This window comes from Gossypium hirsutum, chromosome D03, assembly GCF_007990345.1.
Source record: "Gossypium hirsutum isolate 1008001.06 chromosome D03, Gossypium_hirsutum_v2.1, whole genome shotgun sequence".
NCBI lineage: Eukaryota > Viridiplantae > Streptophyta > Magnoliopsida > Malvales > Malvaceae > Gossypium > Gossypium hirsutum.
The window spans coordinates 33810387-33834361 of NC_053439.1; the positions used below are offsets into that span (position 1 = coordinate 33810387).

At 34.4% G+C, this 23975-nt stretch overlaps 3 protein-coding genes across 3 annotated transcripts; all 3 read right to left on the reverse strand.

Moving 5' to 3' along the window:
* Nucleotides 1-958: 958 nt before the first annotated feature.
* LOC121215411 (uncharacterized) lies at nt 959-2191 on the reverse strand. The gene is made up of 3 exons (XM_041089883.1): nt 1856-2191; nt 1636-1745; nt 959-1412 (listed from the first exon to the last, which is right to left on the reverse strand). Exons 1-3 carry the CDS (start codon nt 2189-2191, stop codon nt 959-961), a joined length of 900 nt encoding a protein of 299 aa, XP_040945817.1.
* An 864-nt stretch (nt 2192-3055) lies between these two features.
* On the reverse strand, nt 3056-7789 carry LOC121215412 (putative RING-H2 finger protein ATL21B). Its single transcript, XM_041089884.1, has 3 exons — nt 7662-7789; nt 3605-3819; nt 3056-3525 (listed from the first exon to the last, which is right to left on the reverse strand). The coding sequence occupies exons 1-3, from the start codon at nt 7787-7789 to the stop codon at nt 3056-3058; spliced, it is 813 nt and encodes a 270-aa protein (XP_040945818.1).
* Nucleotides 7790-18603: 10814 nt separating this feature from the next.
* LOC107950085 (putative RING-H2 finger protein ATL69) lies at nt 18604-19232 on the reverse strand. The gene is made up of 2 exons (XM_016884830.2): nt 19070-19232; nt 18604-18992 (listed from the first exon to the last, which is right to left on the reverse strand). Exons 1-2 carry the CDS (start codon nt 19230-19232, stop codon nt 18604-18606), a joined length of 552 nt encoding a protein of 183 aa, XP_016740319.2.
* Between the last annotated feature and the right edge of the window lie 4743 nt (nt 19233-23975).

Here is a 23975-nt window from a genome sequence, read left to right on the forward strand (position 1 = left end):
TTTTTTTTATAGAAACATTAAAAGAATTTTAATTATATATGATCTAAAGAAAATGAGACGATGTCATTTTTATGCTTAATGGGAATGGGAAAGCAAAAGAATTCTATAAAAATTTTATGGTAAATTACACAATTAGTCACTAAATAATGGGTAAGTTTTTGTTTTGGTCACTTAGCTAAAACAAGTTACAATTTGTCATTGAACTATTTGAAAGTTTTCATTTAAGTAAACTGAACTATTCAATAAATTTTATTTAAGTCACCGAGTTGTTAAATTTTTTTTAAAAGAAGTTTCATCAGTGAGCTCCAAGCAACGATTTGACAATTGATATAGTGGATTAGTATCCATCGATGAGTAGAACAATATATCTTAGCTTAGATCCTAGTCGATCTAATGGTCAATGTTGGAGATTGGAAAAAAAATGTCTGAATTTTGGTTCGCAGATTCATAACATCTAAAGTTGTTTCATGAAAAAAAATTGAATTGTAGAAAAGAAGGGAAAAGAAAGCTTTCGATTGGTGCAAACAATATAAATAGAGAAAGCCATATAACATCGATTTTAACAGCCCAATGACTTAAATGAAAATTTTTGAATAGTTTAATAACCAAATTGTAATTTTTTTTAGTTAAGCGACCAAAATGTAAACTTACTCATTATTTAGCTACTAACAATATAATTTACCCAAACTTTTAACGCGTTTTAACTTTTTTTTGGTCATATTTTATTTGTTTAATTATTTTTATGGAATTAAAAAAAATCTGTGGTAGGATTCCTGGCAAATGATGAACTTGGTTTATTTGGAATTTTAATAGGTCAAAGAGATAGAAAAATGAAGCTTTAGATAAAGCTAAATAAGCAATCAAGCATGTCAAAGAAAAAAAAATCTCATACACCACGTATAATACAAACATATACTATAACAAAAAAAACCCGAAATAATTATACAAAATTAATCTTCTATAATGGTGGTCTCGATGAGAAAGCTGATGTGGAACGGGTGATCAAACGAGCAGAGTCATGATCCGGCGTATTGCGACAGACAGGGCAAGCTGCATTTAGTTTAAACCACTCATCAATGCAATTAGCATGAAAGTAGTGATTGCAATCAGGTATGGTTCTTATTGTCTCTTTGGCTTGATATTCCGATAGACATATTGAACATGTATTATCATTAGGCCTTGGAAGCTCGAAGTTTTCACCCAGCAATGTAATTGGATAGGCTTCGATCCTTGAACCATCGAGACCATTTACAGTAATATCAGCTAATTGCTGCTCTTCAGTCAAGCTGGAGATTTCGGCATTTGGCTGGTGGCGATGGTCATAACAATGGACTCTAATGTTGTAATAAATAATACACACCGCAATCAAGGAGATGGGTGTTCCCACGATGAAAATCACAGCATATTTCGTACTGCTTGAGAGACATTGAAAAAACAATAAATGTTTGAGCATGAAGTTTAACAACAAAATAAACATGGTTTTGTTTGAGACATACATACCTCTTTTCTTTCTGGAGCATTCACCATCGCCATTTTCTGACTGGCAATTACTTTCACAGTGATTACATGGTGGAAACACGCAATAGGGTTGTTCCCATGTTAACAGAATATCATCAATATAGTTCGTCGGCCAACCTGGACTGCGAAGGGGGACCGAAATCTCTGCTAGCTCTAGACATGAACTCAACGGTGTCGACTGATCGTAAAAGATTTTGGGTATACCCCAAACCGAAAAGTTCATACCACTAAGGCAAGAAAAACTTATTGCTGAAGGATAGATGGTTGAGATATTGGATTGGGTGGAACAGTTAAAAAAATATGTAGATCCGAGGGTATAATGACATAAAAGGAGTACCGGAGAGATCGAATCCCTTAAGAAGGCGTTTGGGCATGCAAGGATCAGTGAGCAGTAAGTAGGGAGTGGAATAACCGATGGTTTCGACCCCGAAGTCACCGGAAGATGGGAAATGATCGTTTGGTCTGGCAAATGGTATCTGCTTCTGCATGAGACTGAGAGGTTGAAATCGGGATGGCCGCAGCAATCGGGTTGATTTGTGAGCCGGAAAGGGTACTCAACTATAACATTGCTGCATGAAACCGCAGAGCAGAGTTCACCATTGGTCAAAAATGGTTGAAAGATCGACAGTAGGATGACGACGACGACGATGAAGAAGAAGTTTAAAGGGTCCATTTAAGGAATCAAGAAAAGATTCACGTTAATGAACAAAAAGGAAACTAAAGACGGAAATAGTGTTTGCTTCCCTGGGGAATTAACGCCTAAGTTACTCGAGCATCAAATTTAGACAGATAATCCAATTCAACGAGACAATTAGAAAGTTGATGCTTTACTCAAGTATATGAGATAATATTTAATCACTGTTAATTTATTAACATTAAATAAAATAAAAAATTATAGACTCATAAACAAATATTAATAATTTTATTTAAAATAATTAAATATCAGTTAATTATAACTCTTATAAATAAATGCTAATAGCTATTATATTTAGAATCTTGAGAGTTTTATATTTATTCCTAATTAATTATTATGTAATTGTACTTGAATAAGATTCTTAATGTTTATTTATGAATCCTTTACTACAAGAATGGTCGGTTCCATATTGAATATTTAGATTCAATTATATAATAACATTAACATTTAAGTTTTAAAATTATTCTGTTATATGTAGTAATAGAAAAAGAGGGTGTAAATTAGTAATTGACATTTGTATTAATGAATAAATGGTAATTAGTAAGGAGCTATAACTAAAAAAAGATGTCAATTCCCTTTGTTTTTTTCTCTACGGAATAAGGAATTTTATAAAAAAATTTCTGTCCTGTCTTAATTGTTTATCTTCATCATCGAATTTTCTAAAAAAACTATGGTAGGGTTCATGGCAAATGAAGAGTTGAGCCTTTAGATAAAGCTAAATTAGCCATCAAGCATGTCAAAGAAAAATAAAATAAAATTTCTCATCCACCATGTATAATACAGACATATACTATAACCCCCCCCCCCAAAAAAAAACCAAAATATTTATACAAAATTAATATTCTATAGTGATGGTCTCGATGAAAAAGATGATGTGGAATGGGTGATTAAATGAGCAGAGTCTTGATCTGGTGTACGACGACACACAGGGCAGGCTGCATTTAACTTAAGCCACTCATCAATACAACTAGCATGAAAGTAGTGATTGCAATCAGGTATTGTTCTTATTGTCTCTTTGGCTTGATATTCCGATAAACATATAGAACAAGTATTATCATTAGGCCTTGGAAGCTTCATGTTTTCACCGACCAATGTAATTGGATAGGCTTCGATACTTGAACCATCGAGACCATTTACAATAATACCAGCTAACTGCGGCTCTGAAGTGAGGCCGGAGATTTCGACATTTGGTTGGTGGCGACGATGATCAGCACAATGGACTCTAACGTTGTAATAAATAATACACACCGCAATCAAGGAGATGGGTGTTCCCAGGATGAAAATCACAGCGTATTTGGTACCGTTTGAAAGACCTTGACAAAATATAAATGTTTAAGCATGAAGTTGTACATCTAAATTTAATGAAAATGGTTTTATTTGAAACATACATACCTCCTTTATCTCTGGAGCATTCACTACTTGGACAGTAGTTACATGGTACCGTATGGCAATAGGGTTGTTCCCATGTTAACGGAATATCATCAATATAGAATGGCCAACCTGGATCGTGTTGGGGGACTGAAATCTCTGCTAGCTCTAGACATGAACTCACCGGCGTCGACGGATCGTAAAAGTTTTTGGCTATACCCCAAACCAAAAAGTTTATACTGTTGCAGAAGCGACGATAATATTAATAACAATATTATCAGAAATATTTAGATAATTATTATGCCAACAATTATACTAAGAAAATTCCCAGTTAAATTGGAGGGGTCACAAATGGTCCCGCTTAAAACCCAACAACTAGACAGAACTCACTTAGATATTTATAACAATAATAACTAAATAAATATAACCAACATAAAGCTATTAAATAAAAGCAAACAAATAAGAAATAAAATACCAGAGTTTTAACGAGGTTCGGCCAATTTAGCTTACGTCCTCGGACACTACCAAATTAATATTTCCTCTAGAAATATTACAAAGGAGAAGATTTTGGGATAATACAACCAAAGGGGGAGGGGTTCTATATATAACAAACCAAACCCCTCCATTTCTATCTTTTCCTAATGTGGGATATTGCCAATATTCAACAAATCTCCACCTTGGCGATATTCCACATCTTCGAACATCTTCTCATAACACAAACTTCAATAGTGTCTTCAATTTTGCAACCAATCGCCTTCTTCCCTTTTGGTAGTTGTGCCAGCTTCCACATCTTGTTTTTCTCTAGAGATTGCATTTCCTCTTCCATTGCACCTAACCATCTATTATTCTCTAAACTCTGAATGGCTTCGGTGTAAGTGGATGGAATATTATCAACAACTGGAAGTGCATAAGCTACCATGTCAGTGAAACGAGCAGGTTTCTGAATTTCTCGTCTCTGCCTTCTGACTGCAATTGGCTCTGATTGCTGTTGAGGTTCTTGGGTAGAAACCTCTTCCTCATCTGACTCTGCATCTGCCAATGAAGAATCACTAGTGGTACCTTTTGCTGGAATTACCACACTCTGCTCAAACTCCACCTGCTGCGGAGTACACTCCACCTGCTGCGAAGTACTACTCACTCCTTCTGGATTTACCTTATTCAACATGGCAGATTCATGAAAGGTAACATCCCTACTGATTATCGTCTTCTTTGCCTCTAGACACCACAAACGATATCCCTTAACACCAGCATTGAAGCCCATGAATAGAGCCTTCTTTGCTCTTGGATCTAACTTTGATTCTTTCACATGATAATATGCAATAGAACCAAAAATGCGCAAGGTGTCATAATCAGTAGCAGGTTTTCCATACCATTTCTCCAAAGGAGTCTTGCCATTTATAGCAGATGATGGCAAATGATTGATGAGATGTTGAGCGTACGTCACAGCCTCAGCCCAAAACTTTCTATCTAATCCAGCATTAGATAACATACATCGAACTTTCTCCACAAGCGTTCGATTCATACGCTCTGCCACCCCATTCTGTTGCGGTGTTCCACCTACGGTGAAGTGCCTTACTATGCCACAATCTTGGCATATCTTCAGGAAAGGATCGCTTTTATATTCTCCACCGTTGTCTGATCGGAGAACCTTAATCTTCCTTCCTGTCTGATTTTCAACTTTAGTTTTCCACTTAAGGAAAACTTCAAGCACCTCATCTTTGTTCTTCATAGGGAACACCCAAACTCGTCTGGAAAAATCATCAATAAAGGTGACAAAATAACGTCTTCCTCCAAGTGATGGAGTCTTGGACGGTCCCCATACATCAGAATGCACATAATCCAGAATACCTTTAGTATTGTGAATCCCAGTGCCAAATTTCACCCTTCGTTGTTTTCCCAGAACACAATGCTCGCAAAATTCAAGTTTGCAAGTCTTTGTACCTTTCAATAATCCTTGCTTGGCTAGAGTTTGCAAGGATTTTTCACCAGCATGGCCCAAACGCATATGCCACAGCTGTGTTGCCTCAGCGTCCTTCTTGGTACTCGTAATTGCTGCTGCTGTTGTCCCGACCACTGTACTACCTTGGTAGTAATACAGATTGTTCTTTCTTATGCCTTTCAACATCACCAATGCTCCTGAAGTTGCTTTAAGAACTCCATCTCGTATTGTCACAACTAGGCCTTTAGATTCTAACGACCCCAAAGAGATGAGATTCTTCTTCAACTTTGGGACATATCGTACATCCCGCAAAATTCTAGTAGATCCATCATGACTCCTCAGTTTAATTGAACCTATCCCGGCTATTTTACATGTGTTATCATTACCCATGTAAACAACCCCTTCATCTAGTTTTTGAAATTCAAAGAACCATTCCCGAATGGGACACATATGATAGGAACAACCAGAATCCATGATCCACTCATCTGCATATAATGTTGAAGATGTCATACTAAGAGAAAAGTCTGACTCTGCTTCACTATTGCATTCTGCAACATTTGCATCTTGCGGAGTCTTCCCTTTTTTCTTCAATTTTGGACAATCTTTCTTCCAATGTCCTTTTTCTTTGCAAAAAGAACATTCATCTTTGGCAACAGCTCGACCTTTGGACTTTCTTCTCTTCCCCTTAGACTGACTTTGCTGACGACCTCTTGTTACCAATGCTTCCACTGCTGCTTCACCTGAACCTTTCAACTTATCCTTTCGGCGTAGTTCATAGCTATACAATGCAGCAGTTACTTCATTGAAAGTTACTTCCGATTTTCCATGAAGTAGAGTAGTTTCAAGGTACTCAAACTCCTCAGGAAGCGATCCCAACAACATTAACGCCAAGTCTTCGTCTTCAAAAGTCACATCCAAATTCAACAAATCAGCCACCAGCTGATTAAAATTGGTAATGTGCTCGTTCATCGTGGTACCAGGAACATAACTGAAACGAAACAGTCTTTTCTTCATATGCAACTTATTTTGACTGTTCTTCTTCAGGAATTTCTCCTCCAATGCTTTCCACAATTTACTTGCAGAAGTCTCTTTACTGAATATATACTTCTGCTCTCTGGAAAGACATGATCGAATTGTACCACATGCCAATCGGTTGATGGTCTTCCATTCTTTATCATCAACCCCTTCTGGTTTTTCTTCCTCAACGGCAATATCTAGACCTTGTTGAAAGAAGGCATCTAGAAGCTCACTTTGCCACATGCCGAAATGACCTGTTCCATCAAAAATTTCCACTGCAAATCTCGTATTTGCAGTTCCAACCCTCGACAAAATGTACGAAGTGGAAGTTGTTGATATGGATGGTTTTTCTTCTGTCATTTTTGCCATAGCTTCTATTTAATAGCCACCAAATGCGGAATACCCACAAGCTTTAGGAAATGTTTCTGATGTGTAAGATCAGACTAAGCTGCAAACACAGAGCATACTACAAAACCTTGGCTCGGATACCAATTGTTGCAGAAGCGACGATAATATTAATAACAATATTATCAGAAATATTTAGATAATTATTATGCCAACAATTATACTAAGAAAATTCCCAGTTAAATTGGAGGGGTCACAAATGGTCCCGCTTAAAACCCAACAACTAGACAGAACTCACTTAGATATTTATAACAATAATAACTAAATAAATATAACCAACATAAAGCTATTAAATAAAAGCAAACAAATAAGAAATAAAATACCAGAGTTTTAACGAGGTTCGGCCAATTTAGCTTACGTCCTCGGACACTACCAAATTAATATTTCCTCTAGAAATATTACAAAGGAGAAGATTTTGGGATAATACAACCAAAGGGGGAGGGGTTCTATATATAACAAACCAAACCCCCTCCATTTCTATCTTTTCCTAATGTGGGATATTGCCAATATTCAACATATACTACTAAGGCAAGAAAAAAATAAAGCTGAAGGATAGACGACTGAGATATTTGAATCGGTGGAACAGTTCGAAAATATGTAGGTTCGAGTGTATAGGGGCTGAAACGGAGTGCCGGTGAGATTAAATCCCTGAAGAAGACGTTTGGTGATGCAAGGGTCAGTGAGCTGTAAATAAGGATTGGAATAATTGATGGTGTTGACCATAAAGTCACCGGAAAATGGGAAACTGATGATGATTTGGTTTGTGGTTGTGCATAAGAGGTTGAAGTTGGGATCGCCGCAGCAGTCGGGTTGATTTGTGAGTCGGAAAGGGAAGTCAACTGATACATTGCCGCATGAAACCCTGGGGCAGAATTCACCGTAGGTAAAAAATGGATGAAGAAAGAACGATAGGAGGAAGACGAAGAAGTTTAAAGGGGTCATTTAAGGAATCAAGAAAAAATCACGTTAATTAAGAAACGAAAGGTAAAGACGGAAAAGGTGTGTTCTTTCCTTGGGAAATCAAGGCCTAGGAACAGAGAATTGTTGTTAAGTTGGAGCATAAAAAAAAGTTATACAGATAATCCAATGAATTAGGAGGCCGATGATTCATTGTTTGTTGACTTCGTCCCCAATAGCTAAGTTTTAGATTATATAAGCTTTGTTTATCAAAAAAGAAAAAATAAGATCCAATTTGTACCGATTAAGAGCATGAAATGGAAATTCTTACTAATAAAATAATTAATGCAAATGTATCCATTTAATGACTTAAAAATGTAAAAAGTTAAGGTAAAATTAATAGATGGTGTGTAATTTAAAAGTAATTGTACATTAAATCTAAATTAAAAATATTTTGACACATTACATAATGTAAAACTTGTACATGAAATGCGAAATTCCCCTGCCTGCCTGCCCCTATCAACTACGCTTTTGCCCCCAATGCTAGTCATTTTCCCTTCGTCTTATATGTACTAATATATATAAGAATAAATTTCTTTTCATTGTTACTATACTTTCTTAATTTAATCTCTTGCCATTATAAACAAAGGTTATTTGGGATTTAATTCTTTTAGTTTATCTATACTCTATATGTAATTAAAAAAGGAATTCTCATTCCAATTTATTTATTTTTTCACCATTATAAGATAACTTTAAATTGTAGATTTGATCCCTCTACTATGCTCACATTTGAGATTTAGTCTTATATTTTAATTTTACATCATCTGGTCCTCTAATTTTACAATGACATTAGTTAGTCTTAAGAGTTAACATCCTTAGTTATTCTAGTTAAAATGATGACATGAATTTTTTTTATTAAAAAAAAACCTTTTTAACACATATTTCAATATGATAAGTTGGAAAGGATATTTCCCAAGGAAAAAATTGTCTCAGTATTTTAATCAAAATAATCAAGACTGCTAACTATTTGGACTAACTGATGATATTATAAAAGTGCAAGAACCAAATTAAGTCAAATTAAAGTATAAATACTAAATCATAAATTTAAACATAGTAGAGATACCACAATATTATGACCTATACTCTACATAAAAGGCTTTTTACACGTGTCCAACTCCATTCTTTTCTTTTTCTAGCCATGTAAGATGGTGGCCAAATTGCAATTTTGATCGTCACGTTTGGTTCTCTAATTTAACGAAACATTATTAGCTAGTCAAATCCTTAGTTATTCTAATTAAAATGATGGGATGATTTTTTAAAAATACTTTTCTAACATATACAAAAAAAAAAAAAAGTTGGCCTTAACATTTTAATTAAAATATTTAAGAGTATCAACAAGAACTAATTGAAGATATTATAAAAGTACAGGAAGAAAATTATATCAAATTAAATTATAAATATTAAATCATAAAATTAAACATAATAGAGGGGTTATAACCTGAATTTAACCTGAAACAATTTATATCTACCACAATCTTTTATGATTTGATTTAATAAAAGTTTAATATATATATATATCAAAATGATTGTTTTAATTAAATATAGTTAAGTAATTATCTATTTACACGGAACGAACCAGACTATTTATTATTTACGAATTATGAATACGGTGGATAAATTTATACAAAAATATATGTTAATATGATTGTGGGGAATGAAACTTAAAAGGACCTCTTGCATCTAAATCTGTATGTATGTATGCATGATTGAAAAGGATGTTTTGATTGCAAAATTTTGTTATATTTCATGCAAGTAATTTTAAATGATATAACGTTTTCACAAAAAAATTCACAAAAGCGGCAGCATAGTAGAGGTGATCATGGGTTGGGCTACGCGACCCAGCTCAACCCATAATCATCTCTACATGGTTCGTTGATAATATATTAAATATTATAAACAACAAGTTTGTATAAACTCTTTCATATTATCATACTAATTTTAAACCTATGCTATACAAAGAATACTTATTTCATTAAATATATATCACATAAATGGATTTAACAATTTTTTTGTTAGTTCATACTTATAATGTTATATATTTTCTACAAAATGTGTTTTTATATTGAAGTACAAACCATTTCTAAAATATATCTTAATATAATTTTTAGCCTTTAAATTTGGTAATTGAGTCCATTTTGGTATTTGTATTTTTTCTTTTGTCCACTTTGGCACATAAACTTGGCAACTAAGTCCATTTTAATTTGAACTTGGCAAATGTAAAAGTTTGTTAACATAAAACTCATATTGTACCATGTTATCACTTGAAAAGTATTATTTTTTTAATTTTCTTTTTCAAATGATAGCATGGTACAATATCAGAATATCACTTCATAAATCTTGATAGACTCTTAGAGTACAACATTTGTTTTGTTCATGCATGGAGAATTAGGAACTAATTCCATTTTGATCTATAGGTGGAAAGAATTAGGGGTGAGCGCTTGATTGAATTGAGTCAAAAAAATTCAAGTTAATCAAGTTGACGCATTCTAACTCGATTTGAATTTTTTCGAGTCGGTCTGAGTGAAATGAAATTCGGTTCGAGTCGAGTTGAGTTGAGTCTAGCCGAGTGAAATTGTTCGGGTTAAATTAAAAATCTAAACATGTAAAATTAAAATATTGTTACAATATGACATGTTTTTGTTTAATCTTGTCGATAACTTGATTCTTATCTACACTTTGATTGTTTTGTAGGTATGTTTTTGATGTTGTCGACATTGCTAAAAATCTGTTACCAATAAACTTCAATATTCACCCGATTGTAGAGTCAGATTGAGGGGAATGGGCTTTGAGAATTTATTGAAGCTCACAAGCCCTTTAAAGAATTTTCTATCTCTTATAACAATAATAACTAATATATATAATATAAAAGAAAGATTTTTTGTATTTGGACGCGTAAGTTCTATTAAACTATTTATGGGTTTAGGGGATGTTTTGAGAATTACTGGATTACTAAGAAATGATTTTCCAGTTATAGGAAATGAACAAAATGTAAATTTAAATGACTTGTGTATAGAGTATTTTGGCATTGACGAGTGCCTAAGCCCAATGAAAAGTGGAATTCGTCTAGCTTGGCTCAAAGAAAATTATGGGCATTGGGATGAAAATCTTGTTCTTGAAGGGCAGGAACTTGACCACTATATTTGGGCAATTGTGCTTTACATCATAAGGTCTATCGTACTCCCTTCTAGTGATGATGTGGTGGCTCCATTTTATCTAACATTTTTAGGAACATTGATCAAATTGGAAGTTATGCATGGGGTGCGGTCATGCTAGCAACTTTGCACTGCAACTTGGAGAACCACAAATCAAAGGGACAAGATCTATTTGGAAATTTTCATTTTGTTACGGTGAGGATAGAAGTTATATTTATAGTTTCATTTGTTTAGTAGATTTTCTCTTTATTTCATGTGGATTAACATTTTATTTTCCTTTGTTGTAGGTGCTTATATTGGAGGGCATATCGTGGGTTGCATCTCGGTTGCTCCATCCTACCATTGAATAAATAAATGCAATTGTCATACTTGAAAATAAGAAAAATTGTCCCAAGGACTTCCCTTTGCTGGTTGGGTGGCATGAAAGGCTGATTACGCCATCCAAGAAGCATAGACATCGCAACATGGTTTTTGAATTTGATGAATATTTCAGAAAGTTACGGCCAGCTAGAGTAAGTGAAGTCATTTTATTCTTTATAATGATTTAATTTTAACTCTTTCAAATGACTTTCTTATTTTTTTAGTCTTTTATATTTCAATGTTTCAAATAGGTTGAATGGACCTCATATGCTAAACTACCAGGAAATTTCTTACCTTCTCCACATGATTTTCAAGTTCCTTCGAAACATGCTTTGACATTATTTATATCTATGGAGAAGGTAATTCTCCATGGTCTTCCTGTCTCAGAGTAAAAGCAACTACATGTATCTTATCATTTTCAATCCAAGATGGGTTATATCTCTACTATTCGCAAGAAACATGGTAAATGTAAAAAAAAATCTAGGGGAAGATAGAAGAGAGGTTGGACCTTCGTACATGAAAATTTCATGCCAGTCTGGTGTGATCGTTGGTGATGTTTGTATATTGCAGGTAATCCTGAACTTGTGTCTCCCTTCCCCCCTTGCCCCGCGACCCTCTTTTTTTCTTACTTTTTGCTTCCTTTGTATTCTAAATTGTTTTTGGAATGTCATAGATGAAGAAACGGGGGGCTTTCAAAATCAAGAGGAAGAGATAGCAGCTCCACACAAGAGCATGATGGGGAAATAGGTAAGTTGATTTTTTTTTACATAACCTTAACATGGGGATTGTGTCTAAATGAGAGACATGGGGACTCTCATTACAACTTACTCTCTCATTTTGATAATGTTTGATAGATATTTTCCAAACCAAATTCACTATCTAATATTACTTGTTAGATTTAAGTTATTTAAATTTCTGTAGAGAACTTAGATCAGCTCTGGGATATGGAGGATGATCAGTTAGGGCATGATAACCCAATGCAGCAACAGGATCACCAGTTGGGGCATGATGACCCCATGAAGCAACAGCAACAACAACAACAGATGGATCATGAAGATCCGTTGGGGCATGATGACCCCATGAAGCAAGAGCAGCTGATGGAAGAGATAGCAGCTCCAACACAAGAGCATGATGGAGAAACAGGTAAGTTGATTTTTCTTCTTTACATAACCTTAACATGGGGATTGTGTCTAAATAAGAGACATGGGGACTCTCATTACAACTTGCTCTCTCATTTTGATAATGTTCGTTAGATATTTTCTAAACCAAATTTACTATCTAATATTACTTATTAGATTTAAGTTATTTAAATTTTTGTAGAGAACTTATATCAGTTCTAGGATATGGAGGATGATCAGTTGGGGCATGATAACCCAATGCAGCAACAGGATCATCAGTTGAGCATGATGACCCCATGAAGCAGTGACAACAACAACAACATATGGATCATGATGATTCATTGGGGCATGATGACCCCATGAAGTAGGAGCAGTTGATGGAAGAAATAACAGCTCCAACACAAGAGCATGATGGGGAAATAGGTAAGTTGATTTTTCTTCTTTACATAACCTTAACAAGGGGATTATGTCTTAATGAGAGACATGGGGACTCTTAATACAACTTGCTTTCTCATTTTGATAATGTTCGTTAGCTATTTTCCAAACCGAATTCATTATCTAATATTACTTATTAGATTTAAGTTATTTAAATTTTTGTAGTTTACAAACTTTAGAATCCGGTCTTTATTTTATCTCGAGTCATCTTAAGATATTTCGTAAACTCGTATAAATCCTAAAAATGATTGTATAATATATTTGAAAGGAGTAATATAATTATTAACATGTACTCATGGTTGAATTAAATTATAATTGATTGTAGATGCTCCGACAATGAATGTGGTATCTCATAGCTTAGACATAGCAATTTGGTCGGATATGGAGTGTTACAGTTATTATTATATTAATTGGATTGGGAAAATCGAATCTTTGTCATCATTTTAACAAACACTTGGTCTGTATTTGTTTTAAGTGATTTGCAATGGAATTTGATTTCCTCTTTAGCAGCATTATCTAATTAATTGCCTTTCAAATTCTAAAATTCAAAAATCCTCCTTGTAATTATTTTGATTCGAATAAATAATTCAAATTGACAATGAAAACTTAAATGAAAAGTTAATACATTTTTACAATAGAAAATTAAAGGCAAAATTATATAAGCTCAGAATGATAAGCACACAAAATATTTGAGTGAATGAGGAAGAAAAATTAATGTTGATTTAGAAAGATGAGAAGGAAAAGTGTAGACTTTGGGTGAAAGAAGGTGTGAAAATATATTAAATTTTAACAATTTTTTAATATATATTTGTTATGGATATCTTATTAAGTGGATGTCTATCATGATCAAGATAAAGTTGTGGTGTACTTTAAATTCTAATAGTTATTAGAATTAGATCTGTACTTTTTTTATACTTCTTATGCCTATAAATAGAGACTCTGATGAAGCATTGTAAATCATCCCTTTGATTAATAAAGTACATTCTTTATTGCTTTTATATTTTCTTTGTTTTTTATTCTCCCCATCTCTCTTTATTTTATAACACGTTATTAACACGATGATTCTATATTTTTTTTCTTTTAAAATCTTTCGAAGTCGTCCCCCAAATCCAATTCCTCTTTCATCTTAAACTTTCACCCTTACAGCTTCATCTCCAGGATGTTGAAAGATTCAATCTCATAATGGATCATGGTGATGACGATGATGTTAAAGATCTTCAAGTATATTTTACTATATTTTATTTATTATATCATGTTTATTATAATTGGAGACTAATCATGACAACATGAATAGATAGATTTTAATTTAAAATCCATGCATATTTGTGATTGTGATTATGAAATAAAGAATCTATTGATACGTTTATATGTTCATCTTAGTAAATCTATTGCATTCCCCGAAGTGAATGTAAACATAAAGAAAATAAAAGATATACTCATGGACCACTAAAAGTTGGAACATAGTAATAAATAAGAGATTAATGAGAGTTCTCAAGATAAGTTTTGTTATCAATGTGATATGAAAAGATTATTGGCCACATATGTGGCGTATGCCCAAATATTTTGCTTCTGTTAATATTCTTTGAAGAAGATATGAAAATGTAGTAATGAATTCTATCATTACAGATAGAAAATATTTAACTTATTTGGTACTGAAACAAACAAATATTATTCCAATATTTGATAGTACAAATTTAGTTGAAAGCTCCAAAAGAGCTAATATATCACTATCTAAAAAGCATAAAATTTGTGATGGTTAATGCATTACTTTTAAAAGTTATTTGTAATGGATCTCATATTGAGATTGTGAATGAGGAAAATATTATATTTCATATGAATAAAAAAAAGGGATTGGGTTATTAATTTATATTTATTTTATAATCTTTGTGATATTCTTTTGTCATCATCCCTATTAAAGGGTTGAAAGCAAAATATTTGACTGTGAAAGATCTACTTATGAGTGATAGAATATGATAATTCTATCTAAAGCTTATTATGGTTGGATGCACCTAAAGTTGCAAGTTTTTTTTTAAAAACTGTGAGTATAACTCTATAGTATTCAGAATAAGTTCTTAATTAAAATTACGTGGTAAAATATTACTGATGAGAACTTGCAAGAGAGAAAACTTATGTAAGAAAAGTCATTGGTTATGTACCTGTTGTACACCTAGAAAATAAGATCCTCTCTTAAAGTTTGCTATTAATAGATTTTTGGGCATTTGAAGATTTTAGCATATTCCCTGAAGCGAATATTGCATATAATTATTTGGAAATTATATTTATTGACTTGGTGGCATTATAGAGTTCACATTGATTTAGACATTTCTAGTAGTAAATGTCACAATAGTACTTATATGTGAATACAAATTAAAAAGAATGATAATAAAATTATCAATTTGTTACAATTTAGTACAATTGAAACACATGTTAAAATAAACCAGAAGTTTACTAATACAAATGCGTTTACTACTTGGCGTGACCAATTAGACCATCATGGATTGTATATGATGCGAAAATTAATTGAGAATTCATATGGACATCCATTAAATCCATTAAAGAATCAGAAGATTCTTTAATTTAAAAGAATTCTCATATGTTGCTTGTTCCCAATGAAAATTGATTATTAGAAACTCACTAGCTAAAGTTGAGATTTAATGTCTTGCATTTCTGAAACAAATATGAGCCCATTCATCCACCATGTAGATAGTTTTGATATTATATGATTTTGGTAGATGCATCTACAAAATAATCACATATGTGTTATCAATTTGCAACCTATTGTTTGCAAGATTGCTTATTTAAATGATTAATTTCAGATTATGCAATTAAAACAATTCATTTTGCTAATGTTGGTGAGTTTACATCCCAAGATTTCAATGATAATTGGATGTCAATTGGGATAAAAGTTGAATAATATAGCTCATGTTCACACACAAAATGATTTAGCTAAATTGTTTATCAAATGCCTCCAAACAATAGCTAAATCATTACTTATGAGAACTAAACTTTTATGTTGACTTATATGTTGTACGCATCAAGCTAATAAGTTATAAATACTCCAATTACAATTGATTTTTGATCAAGAGATAAATATTTCTCATCTTTGAATTTTTGTAAGTGCGTATATGTTCCAATTGCTCCACCACAACGCACAAAGATGAGTGAATCCTCAAAGAAAGTTGAGAATATATATTAATTGTAAGTTTCTTTATACTATCAGATGTTTTGAATGTATTCGAGATTCAATTATGACATGATATGTGATTACAATTTTGATTCGATAGTTGTTTCGACATTAAAAGCGGAGAAATAATAACCTGTAATGAGTTAGGGGGAGAATAATTTGAACCAGAAGTTCAATAAGGATAACTCATTACAAGTTAACTATTAGATGTATTTACAAACTTAATGAGAATAACTAATTGTTATATATCATCTAATATTTTAATTTGAATCAAAGTCCTAATAGGACAATCAGTTAGAATAAATAATAGATTGATCAATTCCAAAGATAAAAATTCTTTTAGATGGTCATATAGTGGAGGCGGTGCTCCAGAAGAGACCCAAGACATAACTAATAAGTAAAACTTCAGAAGAGATTCAGGTACCTAAAACTGAATTCTAAAATAATGAAAATAAGAAATCTCGATAAGTTATGTCAATTCGAGAAAATATGGAATCGAATAATAAAAGTGGTCGACAATGATTTTGCATGCAATATTATTGTTATTGAAATAATGAAATAAAAGAAGGATCTTGAATAAATCTATTGAGAAATATAGATATGGAATAAATTGATTAAAATAAAAAGACGTAACTCAAGTACAATTAACTTCGTGGAGTTTTTGGACCAGTAGTCCAAATATCTAAAGGTATAAAGCCAGTGAAGGTGCAATTGAAGTAGTTTTTCAAAAGCGAAATATGAAGTTTTTCGATAAGTCTTGGCATTGATTATGAAAAGATATGATATTCTTTTGTGGTGGATGCAATAACCTTTAGATATATTATTAAACTAACAATTAATAAAAGATTTAACTTTGTCTAATGGTTATTGTTACAAAATTTTATGAATCACTATATAGTAAAATTTATATTAAAATCCTTGAAGGATTTAGGATGCTAGAAGCATATTGAAGTTCTCGAGAAATTGTTCATTTATATGAATTGAAATAATTTGAACATATGTGGTAAATTTGACTTAGTGAATAGTAGTTGAAGGAGAATTATAAAGTGATCCAAAATGCCTATTCCTGTTTTTATAAAAGAATTGTAATTAAAGTTTGCTACGATTATTGTTGAATCTCCTGAAGAGATCAAAACATATTTCCCCAAATTTCCCTTAGTCATGACTTTTAAAAGAATGGTAATATAAATTTTTAGCAAATACATTCAAATAGTCATTTGAAAAACTAGTATTCAAGATTGAATACGTAGAATATGAGAAAATATGTGATATTTTCATAAGGGGGAGTAAATACGCGTTGCACTCTTTTTCCCTTGATCGAGGTTTTGTCCCATTAGGTTTTCCTGGTAAGGTTTTTAATGAGGCAACATATTATGCGTATTATAAATTGTGTACTCTTTTTCCTTCATTAGGTTTTTATCCCACAAGGTTTTTTCTTATAAGGTTTTAACGAGACACATTATCTACCAATGGACATCCAAGGGGTAGTGTTATGAATATCTTATTAAGTGGATGTCCATCATGATTAAGATAAAGTTTTGGTGCACTTTAAATTCTAATAGTTATTAGAATTAGATATCTACTTCTTTTATACTTCTTATGCCTATAAATAGAGATTCTAATGAAGCATTGTAAATCATCCCTTTGATTAATAAAACACATTCTCTATTACTTTCATATTTTCTTTGTTTTTTATTCTCCCCATCTCTCTTTATTTTATAACAATATTTATATTTTTTTTGTGTAATTTATATTTATTTATAAATTTGAATAATTTTTTAATTTTAATTTATATTTTCATAAATTTTAGAATCATTATCAAATTGGTATAATGCATAAATATTAATGGTTAAATTTGTTGTATTTTTCAAAATCAAGATTACACTAATAAAATGGGTAAATATTGAGGGCAAATTTTGTTGTTATTCTAGGTCACATCAACACTTCCTTTGGTAATCAAACCCATCTTAACGGTAGAATGATTAAATTGACAACTTATCTAATGAGAGTGATTAAAATTAACAATTTGTTTAGATTAAAATAACAAATTTTTAAATGAATAACTAAAATAAAAATGCCAAAAATAGCGAATAAGGACAGAGTTGAGTAATGGTAAGTCGTTTAACTAATTATTGAGATGAAAAACTTTTAGTTATTTATTGTATTTTCTTTTACTTGTAGACTTGCAGTTGGTTACATGGAGGGGCTTTTAATTTGCTGGCTGAATTTGGATTTAGTACGTGCACGGTTTCTAATCAATAGTTGGTTCATTGATGGATAAAATAATTGAGGTTGGATAAACTATTTATAGTCAGGAGGATAAAATGTATTTGAATTTATATTGTTTTACAATATATATTTTTACTAATATTTAAGTATAAAATTAAAAAAAAACACATTCAAAATAGGGCCCAGCCTGCCGTCGCTATGCCGCTGGAGTAGATGTTTGTGGAGTGTTACGACATATTTGGACAAGCAGCATTTAATTTTAACCACTCATCGATACAAATGGCATGAAAATAATGAATAGTCCTTAATTTCTCATTAGCTTGATATTCACAAAGACATATTGAGCAAGTGTTATCACTAGGCCTCGGTAATCGCCGGCTTTCACCAAGCAAAGTTATTGGATAGGCCTTGATACTTGGTCCATCAAGCCCTTTGGCATCATCAGTAGCTGATCGGGGTCGGACTACGGCTGGACCGGAGATTTCCAGGTTATGCTGTTGATAGTCAGTGTAAATATTGTTAGCCTTCCTTCGGAGATGACATACAAGCCGCAGAACGCATATAAGGAATATTCCCACTCCAAAACTTATACCGATTATAGCACTTCTTGGGATACCTGTAAAATATATGTATTTAAATACACTGAAAATGTATCAAACATAATTGAGTTGTCAAAATAGAACATTGACATACCAGAGCTAAAACCACCGGAGCACCGGATATCCAAACCCGTATCACTCTTGAACATGCAATTCCCACCGTCGATTTCACAAGACAGGCAATCGGGTTCATTCCATGTTAATCTCATACCATAGTTAGGATCCCAAGGTGGAACTAAAACCTTACCTATATTCATACACGTCCATGATAATGATCTATACTGTTGGAGCTAAGTGCAACAAATAGCAAGGTTCAACAAAAAGCTTGCCGAGCAAGAATCGAGACTTACGGCAGAAACAAAGAAGAAAAATGAAATAAATTTTAAGCAAAGCTAAAATAGAGAGTATATGGATGAAATCTTGATTGAATTCATTCATATTTTTTTAAAATGGCATAAAGCCTATTTATACAAGCTTACAACTTGACAACTTAGTTGGAATACAACTAAGTTTCATCATTACATCCACTTAAAATAAATCACCACCTACTACACTAACAAACTTAGTTGGAATACAACTAAGTTACATCATTACATCCACTTAAAATAAATCACCACCTACTACACTAACAAACTTAGTTGGAATACAACTAAGTTACATCATTACATCCACTTAAAATAAATCACCACCTACTACACTAACAAACTTAGTTGGAATACAACTAAGTTACATCATTACATCCAAATAATAATAATAATAATAATAATATAAATAATAATAATAATAATAATAATAATAAAACATGTGATTGCTACATGCTAACCATTGCTTCAATACTCCTCCTTGGTTTGCATGGAGCAAACACCTAGCTTCCTTCTTAGACATTCGAACCTTGTGACATTAAGGGCTTTAGTCAAAATGTCTGCAAGTTGATCCTCAGAATTACAATGGATCAGCTTCATTTCCTGAGCTTGCTCCATTTCTCGAACAACATGCAACTTGATGCTGAAATGCTTTGTTCTTCTATGGAACACTGGATTTTTAGCAATTGCAACTGAAGATTGGTTGTCACAGAAGATCTCAGTAGCTTCCTTTTGATGCACTTTCAAATCAGCTAAGATTTTCCTTAGCCAAATGGCTTGGTTGACAGCACTTGCAGCTGCCACATATTCTGCTTCAGCAGTAGATTGAGCCACCAGACTTTGCTTCTTCGAGCTCCAGCAAAACATGGCTGAACCAAGGTTGAAAGCATACCCTGAGGTGCTTTTCATGTCATCTATCGAGCCAGCCCAGTCACTATCAGTGTAGCCAACTAGCTTCAGATTTCCTTCCTTGCTGTACTTTAAACCATAGCTCAAAGTGCCTTTGACATATCTAAGCACTCTCTTTGCAGCTTGTAAATGCTTTTTATTGCAACAATGCAAGAACCTTGAGAGCAATCCTACAGCATACATTATGTCTGGTCTAGTGGCAGTTAAATATAACAGACAACCAACTAGACTTCTGTAGGTTGTTTCACAAACCTTCTCAAAATCACCTTGGCTCGATAGTTTTTCTCCAACAGCAACAAGTGTTTTAGTTGCTTTACTGTTTTGCATGGAGAACTTGGTCAGAATCTTTGTGGCAAAGTTTCTCTGACTTAGAAATATCCCATTTTGTGCTTGAGTCACCTCCATTCCAAGGAAATAAGACATTTCCCCTAGATCAGACATTTCAAATACTTCTTGCATCTTGGTCTTGAAATCGACCAGCACTGCTCGATCTCCTCCTGTCACCAGCAGGTCATCAACATATAGGGATACAATGAGCTGTGTTTGTGTCCCTTGCTTCTTGACATACAGTGTTGGCTCACTCTTGCTTCGATCGAATCCCAAATTAGTCAAGTAGCCATCGATTCTGCTGTACCAGGCCCTTGGAGCCTGTTTTAAGCCATATAGGGCCTTCTTCAGTTTGTAGACCATATGCTCTCTGCCAGCTATCTCAACTCTGACTTAGAAATATCCCATTTTGTGCTTGAGTCACCTCCATTCCAAGGAAATAAGACATTTCCCCTAGATCAGACATTTCAAATACTTCTTGCATCTAGGTCTTGAAATCGACCAGCACTGCTCGATCTCCTCCTGTCACCAGCAGGTCATCAACATATAGGGATACAATGAGCTGTGTTTGTGTCCCTTGCTTCTTGACATACAGTGTTGGCTCACTCTTGCTTCGATCGAATCCCAAATTAGTCAAGTAGCCATCGATTCTGCTGTACCAGGCCCTTGGAGCCTGTTTTAAGCCATATAGGGCCTTCTTCAGTTTGTAGACCATATGCTCTCTGCCAGCTATCTCAAACCCTTGTGGTTGTTCAACATAGATCTCTTCATCTAAGAAACCATTCAGAAAGGCTGATTTCACATCGAGTTGATGGATCTTCCACTCGAGCTGTGCTGCTAAGGCAATCAGTAATCTGATGGTGTCTAGCCTGGCCACTGGTGCAAAGGTCTCCAGGTAGTCCAGGCCATACCTCTGACTGAACCCCTTGACAACTAGCCTTGCTTTCAGTTTGTTCAAGGTACCATCAGCATTTTGCTTGGCTTTGTACACCCATTTCACCCCAATTATCTTCCTTTTGACTGGCCTTTCAACTAATTCCCAGGTCTGGTTCTTCTCAATCATGCTAATCTCCTCAGCCATTGCCTGCTTCCACTCTTGCTGAGCTTCAGCCTCTTCAAAATTGCTTGGTTCAGCTATGGCTACATGAGCTCTTTCATAAATCTCAGTCAATGGTCTTGTTCCTCTAACTGGTTCATCATCAATGTCCATTTCAGGAACATTTTGATCTGGCTCAGCTTGATCTGCTGCAAGTCCTTCTGAAACTTTCTCAGGTTCATGTTTTTCCCAGTTCCAACATGACTTTTCATCAAATACCACATCCCTACTGACTGGCACTTTCTTTGTTGAAGGATCCAAGATCCTATAGCCCTTCTTAACAGTGCTGTAGCCTACCAAAATACCAGGTCGAGCCCTTTCAGACAATTTGTCCCTTTTGACAGCAGGTACATGAGCATAACAGATGCATCCAAAGACCTTCAGATGAGCCAGTGATGGCTTGAATCCAAACCAGGCTTCGAATGGAGTCTTCTGATCCAAGGCCTTGGTTGGAAGCCTATTTTGAATGTAGTTTGCAGTGTTAACTGCCTCTGCCCATAGTGCTTTAGGCAGATTCTTCTGAATCATCAAGCACCTGGCCATATCCATCAAACTCCTATTCTTCCTTTCACTTACACCATTTTGCTGAGGTGTATATGTGTTGGTAAGTTGATGTTTGATGCCTGCCTTATCACAGAAGGCTTGGGACTGAGCTGAGGTGTACTCAGTCCCATTATCAGTCCTTATGGACTTCAGCTTACAACCTGTTTCAGTCTCAGCAGCAGTCTTGAACTTCCAAAACACTGAGGCCACCTCTGATTTCTGTTTTAGGAAGTAAAGCCAGCAATATCTTGAAAAATCATCAATGAACAGTATGAAGTACCTGTTTCCACTTAATGACTCAGTCCTCATAGGGCCACACACATCAGTGTGCACCAGTTGGAGTTTTTCAGAGGCTCTCCAGGCTTGATTCGAGGGAAATAGGAGTCTGGCCTGCTTTCCTAGCTGACACACTTCACACACATCATCATGATCCACTGAGTTGATGAAGTTTTCAGCCAAGTCCTCTCTGACCATTCGAGCCATCGATCTGAAGTTGGCATGTCCCAGTCTTTGATGCCAAAGCTTAGATTCATCTGATGTAACTGTGTAGGCAATGTTTGACTCCCTGGTTCAGTCAACTACAAAGCTCTTATTAGCCATAGGAACTGCCATCAGCTTGGATCCACTTGGATCATTGATTTGGCATTGGTTGTCTTTGAACACAACAGAATAACCTTTCTCCAGCAACTGAGCTATGCTGAGCAGGTTTCTGTCAATTTCAGGCACCAAAAGCACATTTGAAATCACTTTGGCACCTGTGGGGGTGCATATCAGCACATCACCCTTGCCTTCAGCTTGAATAAAATGTCCATTTCCTATCTTGACTTTAGTTCTGCAGCTTCTGTCTAAAGACTTGAAGATTGCAGCATCAGGTGTCATGTGGTTGGTGCATCCACTGTCTAGAAGCCAACCAGATGAGAACCTTTCTTGAGCAGCTGAGCATAACACAGCAAAGACTTGCTCCTCTTGGTCACTGTCCTCCTTAGCTACTCGAGCCTCAGCTTTCATCTGTTGAAACTGACTCTGCCTTGATTTGGCCTTGCTCTTGCAGACTCTCTCAACATGACCCTTCTTTTTACAATGCTGACATACAGCATCTGGATTGAACCAGCATTTTTCTTTTGGATGACCAGCCCTTCTGCAGTGCTTGCAAGTCTGACCCTCTTTTCTTGCAACATCAGTCCTTGGCTTGTCTCTCCAGGCCTTCTTACCTTTGTAGGCAGTGTTTGTTCTTGCCTGAAAGGCACCTTCTTGATGCTCCTCCAGTCTGCTTGCTCTTCTTTGCTCTTGAGCATATAAAGCATTGATCAACTCTGTCAGGGAGATGGTGTACAGGTCCCTTGAGTCCTCGAGAGATGAGATTTTTGCCTCATACCTCTCGGGCAGAGTTGCAATAACCTTCTCCACTATCCTAGCTTCCTTGAGCTGCTCTCCAAGGAGCCTAATGCTGTTAACCACAGCCATAATCCTGTCAGAGTACTGCTTGATAGTTTCTTCTTCCTTCATCTTCAAATTCTCGAAATCTCTCCTTAAGTTCAGCAACTGTTGCTGCCTTGTCCTCTCTGTCCCTTGAAACTCCTCTTGCAACTTGTCCCAGGCTTGTTTTGGTGATTCACAGGCCATAATCCTTGTGAAAATCACATCTGACACTGAGTTCTGGATGCAAGACATGGCTTTGTGCCTCTTGGTCCTCTCATCAGCATGCTGCCTGATTTGAGCTACTGTTGGATTGCCTCTAAGTGGCTCTGGTTCAACATCTGAGT